The 12264-nt window shown below is 37.4% G+C and overlaps 1 protein-coding gene across 1 annotated transcript in view; it reads right to left on the reverse strand.

The window, feature by feature from the left end:
• Positions 1-240: 240 nt before the first annotated feature.
• Positions 241-12264, reverse strand: part of LOC142665100 (antigen WC1.1-like) — a 97463-nt gene continuing 85439 nt past the window's right edge. The window contains exons 29-35 of the mRNA XM_075844646.1: positions 10091-10140; positions 9185-9325; positions 7153-7251; positions 5145-5222; positions 4304-4414; positions 3892-4002; positions 241-338 (exon numbers count right to left, since the gene is read on the reverse strand). Of these exons, the coding sequence (XP_075700761.1) occupies positions 241-338; positions 3892-4002; positions 4304-4414; positions 5145-5222; positions 7153-7251; positions 9185-9325; positions 10091-10140 (688 nt within the window). The remainder of the gene's footprint in view (positions 339-3891; positions 4003-4303; positions 4415-5144; positions 5223-7152; positions 7252-9184; positions 9326-10090; positions 10141-12264) is intronic.

The following is a 12264-nucleotide window of genomic DNA, read 5'->3' on the forward strand; positions in this document are numbered from 1 at the left end:
TCAAAACAATTTAAACTATAAAATTTGTGTCCACTAGGTAATTATATATATTTTTTATTATATTGCATTATAATTGACCTATTGATCAGCAAGCAACGAAAGCAACATAAAATATGATGAATGCATTTAATTTTTTAGTAATTTTATGCTCCAGTTTTTGACATTTTTATCATGTACATTGAAGCAAAATGTGCATGTTTTATTAATCTTGTAAAAAATATTAAAACTTTATGCTTTGGTTTATTCTCGTTTGAGTGTTGTACATATAGCGTCATCATAATCCTTATCGACAGAAAGAGGAATGTTGTCTTGATTGTCAGATTCATTCAGGTCAAGGTCTAGAGAAACATAAAATGGAAATCTAATGACTACTAATAAATAACATATATATATAATATACTTTTCTTGTCTGAACGTTTGCATACTAAATGCTTAAAAAAAAAGTCTCACATAAAATCAGTAAAAGAATGAGATTTCTACTTTGTATTTATGTATTTGTACGTTTTTATTTGATCCTACATTCAGTCATTCTACAATTTAAATATTTTACCCAAATGGATAACCCATATCTAGAGATGAGCGAACCGGGGACAACCGAACCCGGTTTCGGTCCGAACATCGGGAAAAGTTCGGTTCGCAGCTAATCCGAACTTCACCGGGTTCGGCCGAACACGTTTTGACCGAACCCGGACAAAAATATTAGACAAATCGGCAGCCACTTGTCTCTATCAATCACTGATAGAGAAAAGAGGCTGCTGATTAAAAATAAAATAAAAAGCATTTCATACGTACCCGGTCGTTGTCTTGGTGACGAGTCCCTCTTCTTCCTCCAGTCCGACCTTCTTTTCTGACACGGCAGCCTGTGATTGGCTGCATCGGCCTCTGCAGCCTGTGATTGGCTGCAGAGGCCGTGGCAGCCTGTGATTGTCTGCAGCGGTCACATGGGCTGTAACGTCATCCAGGAATGTCGGGCCGGATGTCTAGAGGGACGCGTCACCAAGGCAACGGCCAGGAAACCGGACTGGAGGAAGCAGAAAGTTCTCTGTAAGTATGAACATCTTTTTTTTTTTACAGGTTACTCTATATTCTGATCAGAATTCACTGTCCAGGGTGCTGAAACAGTTAGGGTATGTTCACACGCTTTAATTACGGACGTAATTCGGGCGTTTTTGCCCGAAATTACATCCGAAAATAGCGCCTCAATAGCGTTGACAAACATCTGCCCAAAGCAATGGGCAGACGTTTGTCTGTTCACACGAGGCGTAATTTACGCGCCGCAGTCAACTCCTGTCCTCAATAACACCTTCACATGATTGGCAAGTCACCACGTAATGGTAAGAGCAGAGTTCACAGCAGCACAGAGTATTTCAGGAGATGAGCATGCGGATCTTGTGCGGGGTGGTGACTTGCCAATCATGTGAAGGTGTTATTGAGGACAGGAGTGGAGGAGAGGTAACAGACTGAGCTACGTAATGGTAAGAGCAGGTTCGGTCAGAACTAGTTCGGTCCGAATCGAACTTTTTCGTGAAATTCGGCGAACTAGCCGAACCGAACTTTTCATAAGTTCGCTCATCTCTACCCATATCCATACGTACAGTGAAGGAAATAAGTATTTGATCCCTTGCTGATTTTGTACGTTTGCCCACTGTCAAAGACATGAACAGTCTAGAATTTTTAGGCTAGGTTAATTTTACCAGTGTGAGATAGATTATATAAAAAAAAAAAAAAAAAACGAAAATCACATAGTCAAAATTATATATATTTATTTGCATTGTGCACAGAGAAATAAGTATTTGATCCCTTTGGCAAACAAGACTTAATACTTAGTGGCAAAACCCTTGTTGGCAAGCACAGTAGTCAGACGTTTTTTGTAGTTGATGATGAGGTTTGTACACATGTTAGATGGAATTTTGGCCCACTCCTCTTTGCAGATCATCTGTAAATCATTAAGATTTCGAGGCTGTCGCTTGGCAACTCGGATCTTCAGCTCCCTCCATAAGTTTTCTATGGGATTAAGGTCTGGAGACTGGCTAGGCCACTCCATGACCTTAATGTGCTTCTTTTTGAGCCACTCCTTTGTTGCCTTGGCTGTATATTTCGGGTCATTGTCATGCTGGGAGACCCAGCCACGAGCCATTTTTAATGTCCTGGTGGAGGGAAGGAGGTTGTCACTCAGGATTTGACGGTACATGGCTCCATCCATTCTCCCATTGATGCGGTGAAGTAGTCCTGTGCCCTTAGCAGAGAAACACCCCCAAAACATAATGTTTCCACCTCCATGCTTGACAGTGGGGACGGTGTTCTATGGGTCATAGGAAGCATTTCTCTTCCTCCAAACACGGCGAGTTGAGTTAATGCCAAAGAGCTCAATTTTAGTCTCATCTAACCACAGCACCTCCTCCCAATCACTCTCAGAATCATCCAGATGTTCATTTGCAAACTTCAGACGGGCCTCTACATGTGCCTTCTTGAGCAGGGGGACCTTGCGGGGACTGCAGGATTTTAATCCATTACGGCGTAATGTGTTACCAATAGTTTTCTTGGTGACTGTGGTCCCAGCTGCCTTGAGATCATTAACAAGTTCCCCCCGTGTAGTTTTTGGCTGAGCTCTCACCTTCCTCAGGATCAAGGATACCCCACGAGGTGAGATTTTGCATGGAGCCCCAGATCGATGTCGATTGACAGTCATTTTGTATGTCTTCCATTTTCTTACTATTGCACCAACAGTTGTCTCCTTCTCACCCAGCGTCTTACTTATGGTTTTGTAGCCCATTCCAGCCTTGTGCAGGTCTATGATCTTGTCCCTGACATCCTTAGAAAGCTCTTTGGTCTTGCCCATGTTGTAGAGGTTAGAGTCAGACTGATTCATTGAGTCTGTGGACAGGAGTCTTTTATACAGGTGACCATGTAAGACAGCTGTCTTTAATGCAGGCACCAAGTTGATTTGGAGCGTGTAACTGGTCTGGAGGAGGCTGAACTCTTAATGGTTGGTAGGGGATCAAATACTTATTTCTCTGTGCACAATGCAAATAAATATATATAATTTTGACTATGTGATTTTTTTTTTTTAAATATATAATCTATCTCTCACTGGTAAAATTAACCTAGCCTAAAAATTCTAGACTGTTCTTGACTTTGACAGTGGGCAAACTTACAAAATCAGCAAGGGATCAAATACTTATTTCCTTCACTGTATGTGTTATTAGGGCATATAAACATCGAAGAGAGGGTTCCCATGTCAAGATCCTTCTATTAGACAAAGAGTAGAGACTTCCGTGTATTATATTATTCTTTATTCCTTTAAATAGGCACCATGTAATACTATATTCCAGAGGGTAAATATGTGTACTCGCAAGAATAATTGTATTGGTAACTAGTATTATCATTGTGGTATTTCATATTTGTATGCTCTACATCATATGTAATATTTCTTTGCCTGAAGTTATCTATAGAGCTCATATTTGTCTATTTTGGAAAAAACAAAAACATTAAATAATGTAAGTCTTTATAAGAAATTCAAGTTTCTAAAATGGTTTTCCTTATGAAATTCTGGATTATGTATGTAAGAATTAGCATTTTTTTAAAATCATAACTTCATATTAACAGTAGAAAAAATATTCTATCCTCCACTAAAAATCAACTGCTATTTTTTCTACATCAGCTTTTTTACTTTTATTAGATTATGCATAATTTGAATTTGGATTTGGAATTTTGTATAACTTTATCATGGTTATTAAGAAGGATGTACCTTAATTAAACGAATAATTGGAATAAAATCTGTAAATTAAATGTAACAATAACTATAAAAACAATATAAAAACACATTAAGAAATAGAAATCTAAATCATTAAACACATGTAAAACTAGTCATTGTTATAAACATATACAAACCATTAGAAGACTTTGGCAGATATTTTTTGTTATCTTCCATGCTAATTTCCCCATCAGGATAAAAGGACTCGGGAGAATAATCATCCGCATCATCATATCCATTTTCTAGATCTAGAACACAAGGACAATGCTTCGTATATTATAATAACCCCACAATCATTTTTATAATTTCACAAAACCATGCAGCCAGGTATCTTTACAGGATACTATAAAACTTTACCCGTGCATAGTGATTTCGTTACATAGTCATTGAGAAGGATGTACTTTAATTAAATGAATAATTGAAGGTAAATATGTAAATTAAATGTTACAAAAATTTTAAAAAAACTATATCAAAAACACATTTAAGAATTTCAATTTAATTCATATTAAACACATGTAAATCTAGACATTGTTATGAACATATACAAACCATTAGAAGACGTTGGCAGATCATTTTTGTTATCTTCCATGCAAATTTCTCCATCAGGACAAAAGTACTGGGGAGAATAATCTTCCGCATCATCATATCCATTTTCTAGCCCTAGAACAAAATTACAATGCTTTGTGTATCATAATAACCCCACAATAAATTTTATTTCTTGACATATTCCTGCATAGGAATGATAATATACTTAAATGGGTATTCCCAGAATTGACAATAATCACCTATCCACACGATAAGTGATAATTGTCTGATGCTGGGGGCCCCACCATTGGGACCCTCATTGATCATGAGAACTTGGTTCCTGAACCCCCTGTTCCTCCTTACTGAACCCCCTGCAGTGAGAAGGATCTTGAATGGAGAAGTGGTCAAGCATTTCCCAGTCACTCCATTCAATGTCTTTGAGAATGACGGAAACAGCCAAGCGCTGTACTCCGCTATTTCCATTATTCCTATAGACTTTGAATGGAGCGAAGAACAGTCTAGCAGTAAGGAGGAATGGGGGGTTTGGGGCCCCATTCTCGTGATCAGTGAGAGTCCCAGCAGTGGGGTCCCAAGGAATTATAAAATTTCCACCTATCCTGTGAATAAGTAATCATTTTTAATTTTGGTAAACCCCTTTTAAGGTTGGATTCACGGTAGATTATGTTCTAATTGTAAAAAGAGAGGCTCATGAATAAGTAACTCTTTGATTGGAGGAAGATGTACTAAAGTAATCACAGTTTGTGTGACTGAAGTAATCTAAAGAAAAAATCTCAATTCTTCACTGGGGAAATTTTTTTAAAAAAAAATGCGGAACCACTTTGTACATCAATGTGACTTCTCCAACCTTCATCAAGCATCTCATGAAGTTTCTCTTCAGATATATAGTACTCCAGCTTCTGGTTAAGGTCACTGAGGCCCAACACTGTATAAAGTAATATATGTGCATTTTATATCATAAATAAAAACAGTTTATTTCCTTAGTGGTCAAGCAATTTTCTTGTTTTTCCATCGTCACATTCAAAGAGCTATACATTTTTGATTTTCCCTTCCTCTGAAGACACTAAGATGCCGCAGTCGCTATTGATGCTAATTTTGATCCTTCCGACTAGAGGAGGTTCCCAGCTGTCTTTAGACAGTCCAACACCCGCTCTAGCCTGCACGGGACACCCGGGTCGGGATTATGTCACAGCGCCACATTTTCACACCGCTGTGGCATAAGTACCTTTAGGCCCCATGCACACGACCGTAAAAAATCCTTGTAATTGCGGACTGTAATACGGACCTGCGCGGTTCTATTGGTTGCGGTCACCTTTCCGTATCGCTACGGATATGTGTCTGTGCTGTAGAACCGTGACGGAAATTATGGAGCATGTCCTAATTTTAATTTTTTACGGGCCATGCTCCCAAACCTTGTATGGGAGAACGGCCCAAAAATGCAGCCTTCAGCGGCCGGCCGTGCCCGCAATTGTAGGCCGTGATAAAGGCACGTCCGTGTGCATGAGCCCTTAATGACCGCTGTGAAAATGTGTATGGTCAGTCATTAGTAAGTTAAAGGCAATGAACATCTTTGCACTGATTTTCTTTTGAAAATTTCCTGGTTTAGTTTTAATGAAGTTCATTCATTGTGTAATTAAAAATTATACAACTTCATGATATTTGCACAGTTTTCTGCTTCCTGTCAATAATGGAAACATTTCTTGTTTACCTTTCATGTCCCGTTATTGATTTATGCTGTACAGTGGCACACAGAGCCCCTATGGGTCTATAATATAGACCCATGTGACATGATATGATATCTCTTTCAGGGAATTATATTCTACCCTAACAGCCTGGAATATGTTCATAATATGCAATGCTGCATGTCACAATTTGCATGCATTACAGGCTCTGGTTGTAAGGTACAGTTATGTTTGAGCAAACATCACAAAAGTGAGAGCCCACTAATATGGAAGGCATGTACAGGAGATCCTAATTTCCAAAAGTAGTCTAACGATATTGAAAATAAAAATCTCAGACAGCCCTACATTTAGAAGTAGAAAAAATCCTCCAGCTCACCTGACACACTCCTGTGTGTCGTTGATAGCGCCCGGATCCTCGTGTCGGCACACGGAGTATCAAGTAGAAACAAAGGGAGAAGGTAGGATCCAGCGCTGAAGCGTTTAAAATGGAACAATTTTCCAAGTTTAATTGTTAAATTTCTAAAAAGAAGGTCCAGTGGTATGAAGTCCAGGGTGTATAAGAAATTGGAGGGAGGGTATCCTCTGTAAGCCTACGCGTTTCGGACAACGCTGTGTCCTTAGACAAGTCTAAGGACACAGCGTTGTCCGAAACGCGTAGGCTTACAGAGGATACCCTCCCTCCAATTTCTTATACACCCTGGACTTCATACCACTGGACCTTCTTTTTAGAAATTTAACAATTAAACTTGGAAAATTGTTCCATTTTAAACGCTTCAGCGCTGGATCCTACCTTCTCCCTTTGTTTCTAGCCCTACATTTAGTTAACATGTACAGATGTAGCCATCTTTATCTTGACTCTTAACGCATTAAATACACAGTGGTAAGAATCTTTAACTTGAATTTTTCAATGACTTTCGATGGCTTTTGTTGTGTGATATCACCATGCAGCAAGTTACCAGAGTCAAGAAAAACTTGACTACATCTGTATAGCTAACCAAGAAATAATGTGATTTTAATTGTGTATTTATAGGTAAACTTTAGTCAAGGAAAGAAAATTATTATTGAATACAGATTTCCTATAATGTGAGAACCCCAAGCAGCTCGGCTCATGTATCGTGGATTTCAAACTAATTGTAATTATGCTCTTGTAAAATAATAATTTTAAAAACTTACCTGATTTTTGGGATGAAACCTCATTTTTTGCCATAGTTCTTAAATTAACCTCTTCATATACAGGTTCATAGGATATAAAGGAATTCATGTTCCTGAGGGCTAACCAATATTTAAAAAAAAAAATATATATATATATATATTAATGTTAGAATTTGAATGGTTTTTTTTCTTTTCCAAGCATGTTTTGAAATTTGAACAAACAGAATAAAAATGAATACATATAAAAGAGAAATGTCTAATAAAAAGCGTTAAGTCAGGATTCTGTAATAAACGGGATGCTGTGAACACAACAAACCTACAGTATATTACATAAAATTTGTATTTGGTACTGTGCTCTGTCCATGTCACAAATGAAAAAATATGGAACTCTGTGACTGCACAGTACCATTGTTGTAGTTTTAGGAGTAGGAAAAACGGGACCACCGGCGCTGCTTCAATCTTTAGGCGATACACAATACACAACCAACTTAGTGGATTAAGTGTATAAGGTTTTATTGGTAGGCTACGCGTTTCGACGTCGAACTGACGTCTTCCTCAGGCCAATACAGACTGTGCGGTTCCTGCCCTATTTATACATCAGGGCGAGGAATAAGACCACCAGTTATAATGGGTCAAAGGTCACATGAGATACAGAAATATAAAAAACACAAGAAAGAAGCAGCATTAAAAAGCAATTACAAGTGTCATAATACGATAAGAATGAACGGGATTAACAACATGTTTAAAAGCTGTTTTAAAACTCTTAGTTAAACTGACAGATCAGTACCGTGTTTTCAAGAGAGATTTATATGACAGCCAAAAACTATATTTATGTATCGAAATGTGGGTGAATAAACGATCATATATTAAACGATGTTGTTAATCCCGTTCATTCTTATCGTATTATGACACTTGTAATTGCTTTTTAATGCTGCTTCTTTCTTGTGTTTTTTATATTTCTGTATCTCATGTGACCTTTGACCCATTATAACTGGCGGTCTTATTCCTCGCCCTGATGTATAAATAGGGCAGGAACCGCACAGTCTGTATTGGCCTGAGGAAGACGTCAGTTCGACGTCGAAACGCGTAGCCTACCAATAAAACCTTATACACTTAATCCACTAAGTTGGTTGTGTATTGTGTATCGCCTAAAGATTGAAGCAGCGCCGGTGGTCCCGTTTTTCCTACTCCTAAAACTACTACAAACCGACAGCAAACTTCGTTTGGCTGTGTTGTGGACCTGGCTGCAGCTTCCTAAGCTTTGTTGACACCTCCTTGGTGTCCACCACCCGAGGTGAGCGGAATTGTCTCATCGACCCAATTTTATTTCTATTTTATCAGATTCTGATTTGCGGCGCCGTGTTTCTTTTTTCTACCTCACCTAGCAGTACCATTGTTACAATAATGATTTTTTGCAAATGGTTTCTATTCCATTCAATACATGTATAGAAAACTAAGAGCACACAGTTCCAAAAGTAAACAAATTATTTATTTTTCCGTATCACAGGCTAAAAAAAAACTGGAATACTGTAGTACAGAGCACCAAAATGATACAAATGATTTAACATTATGCTCATGTGGCAATGTCACGGATAAAAAAACTAAAATCTGAAAGGCTGCTAACATAGTGCACTGAAGTTACATAAATTATTTATTTTGCAGTGTACTCTTTCTATGTCAGAAATGTTAAAATTAAAAAACAACAAGAAGTCTGTGAGCACAGAGCACTAAAATAACATGAAATATTTATTGGCTATGTTATATGCTTGTGTCACAGAAGGAAAACACTAGAATACTGTGAACACAGATGAACAACATGAAACTTTTCTATTTTTCAATTATTTCTAACAGTTCTCTATATAGTTGGGGGTATTGAAGAAAAAAGGGGAATGCTATCTGACTGAGGGTATGTTCACACCGCTTATTTTCGGCCATTTTTCGGGCTGCATCTCGCTTGCAGAGCCATTTCACAGCAAAACTCAAAACTGATGAAACATTTTTCTCATCTCTACACATCAGGGTAATAAACAATCAGCATATTTAGCACACTTACCTTTTTTGTATCTCCTGGAATATTTTATCAAGTATCCTATTATAATAATTGCCCCACCAAAAAGAAGTGCAAAGATAATGAAGAATGTAAGAAATACATTTGGAATATAGGTAAATGTGTGATGATCTGTCGCAAGCTGAGCTAAAAAAATCAAGGAAAAAAAAGTATAAATATATCTATCCATCTATCTATATATTAGAAACAAACATCAGGATGAACAATTGAACAGTAAACGACTAAAGATGCGCAGATGTACTAACGTGGTGTAATCCTGGCGCATAATGTCACATGTTGTTTTAGATATGTTTTTTAAGCAAATGTACCAAAAAGACCAGATATTTATGCTGCACAACACACTTTTAAATTATGTCTAGAAAAGAGGGTGTGGTTTAGTGGAAGGAGTGTGTCTTAAAATGCAACATAATGCGCCAAAAAGCTGGCACAAAATTCTGTCGAAAAATAAGCTAAATCACCATGTATTTTACTGCTCCATGCTAGATCCTCTTTAAATGAGGCACACAGTTTTAAGGTATTCTTATTATTTGATATTATAAAAGAAATGTATTTATTGGATATGTTTTGTAAATTATACTATAGCTGCTATCAATTTGCTGATTATACTACTAATTAATACTCGTGACCACTACCTACTGGTTCGCATGAGGAAGAAGTGGAGCTCCCTGAAATGTAGATTGGCAGTGTGCTGTGTGGAGAGACATCAGCAGGAGTTGTTTGGGAAAGTTTACATCCGAAAAGCCAGGACACTTCCCTGCCCAGCAGACACTTGGCATCTCATTAGCATATTGAGCCTGAGCAATTAAAACCTTCCTAGCTAGGCTTGAAGTTTGATCACCAACTTAGGTATGTTTAAACTTCTTTCCTCCACACCTATCTAGTCGTGTTAGCATTTTTTTTTTGGGGGGGGGGGGGGAGTCAGAATTAGTGACAGAGACTTCCTTCAATTTCTTACTCGGGGCACAATCTAGCATAGAGATATAATTGCAAATACCTTGTTCTGAGGATTATCATTGTTACTCTTTACTTTCGAGAGTAGAGTTTTTTGCGGAATATTCTGATTTAATAAAACGTAACTTGACCCAGAAGTCTGATGCACGTGCCGTTCGCTATATTTATTTCCTATTTTAGACATTCTTTGGGCTTTGTTCAACAAGAGGAGGTGGCTCAGAGAAAACGGGGCAACATTGAGGGAAAGGAGTTTGCCTTAAAATGTGCCATATTACGGCAAAATTTTGTACAAAAGTTAGTGTCACGTAAGCCAACTAAGGCCTCATGCACACTACCGCGTTCCGTCCGTGATATACGGACCCCATGTCGGATGCATTTCAGGGGACCAAACATAGTTCAGGCATACCTAGCATCATACATAACTATGATGCTAGGAGCCCGGCTCCCTGAACTATGTTCATTCTGAGAAATGCGGCCGACATGCGGTCCGTATATCACAGACCGAACACAGTCGTGTGCATGAGGCCTTAGAGGTGGTATAAAGTTATACAGTTGTGTCTATAGATGCGCCAAACTTATCATCCAACATGATCCACTGTAATAAATTTGATGCATCTAGTCTAAACTGTATAAATTTAAGACAGTGTTAATAAATCTGCCCAATTGTGTTTAATATAATAACTACCATTGACCATGGCCATTAAAATGCGAAAAAGTCGAAAATACACGGCATTTTGTTATGATGACATTGCAGTCTTAGAAGGGGAATTTGGCTATTATTTCCTTATGTACAGTAGAATAATCAGCTATATAAACGAAAAGCTGTCTTATTGTTATGAAAAAAAAATCCCCTTTTAGGTCTCCTTCACACACAGATTTTTTTCAGCAAATTTCAACTGCATCAAACAAACGCTTCTAAAATCGCAAGCGTTATTAAAATGTAACGTGTTTTTTTATGGCATTCTTAGTAGTATTTTTTGTTGCCTTTCCATTTAGTGTAATTTTGCGCTTGCTTTTTTATGACTTTTTTTTAAAGTCCTATAGAGAACCCTAATGGGAAAAACGGCAGAAAAAAACCGCCACACCCAGAACACGCTGCATGGAAAACAATGCGACTGACGACAAAACTGACTAAAAAAATGCACAAACCAAAACGCAGTTGTGTGTAGTGCATTTTATATTTTACTATGGACTTTAATGTATCATCTGCCCACAAAAAAAAAAAAACGTCAAAGAACGGCCATCCAAACAACATTAAAAACACCACAAAAAAAAACCCGCTGCAGCAAGTTATCAGGATCAAGTTAAAGATGGCTACATCTATATACGTTGGGAGATTTTCCCATTGGAGATATAAACCGGGGGCCATAAACATGGTGTGAACAGGGCTTAACCTGGGCTATGTGCACAAGTGATGTTTCCACAACATTTCTGCTGCAATTTCTTTTCCTGTAATTTTTAAAAAAAATACAAAATAAACTGCAAAATGTGACAAAAACAGCTGTAAAAAAAACACAGAAAATGGCAAATGGGAAAATAAAATACACTAAGGTTACTCAATGACACATTTTACCTGTTATGGTGGTCGACGCAGTAGATGCATAGTTGTCCTCGGACCCTATTAATGACAAAATCACAAGCTAAAATAAATACATATATATATATATACACACGTATATATAAACGTAGGACAAAGGTGAATAAAGCAACCATTTTTCATCTTCATTGAAGTCCTGGTGCTGTTCCTTTGTCCTATGGTTTTCTCTGCAAATTCGTTGGCGAAGTGATTCATCCTCCGGTAACTTGCACAAGGCCCAACATTTCGCTGAGTTCGATTGTATTTGGACTGTATATATATATATATATATATATATATATATATATATACAGTGAAGGAAATAAGTATTTGATCCCTTGCTGATTTTGTAAGTTTGCCCACTGTCAAAGTCATGAACAGTCTAGAATTTTTAGGCTAGGTTAATTTTACCGGTGAGAGATAGATTATATATATATATATATATATATATATATATATATATATATATATAAACTGAAAATCACATAGTCAGAATTATACATATTTATTTGCATTGTGCACAGAGAAATAAGTATTT

Source organism: Rhinoderma darwinii, chromosome 12 (genome assembly GCF_050947455.1).
Source record: "Rhinoderma darwinii isolate aRhiDar2 chromosome 12, aRhiDar2.hap1, whole genome shotgun sequence".
Classification (NCBI taxonomy): Eukaryota; Metazoa; Chordata; class Amphibia; order Anura; family Rhinodermatidae; genus Rhinoderma; species Rhinoderma darwinii.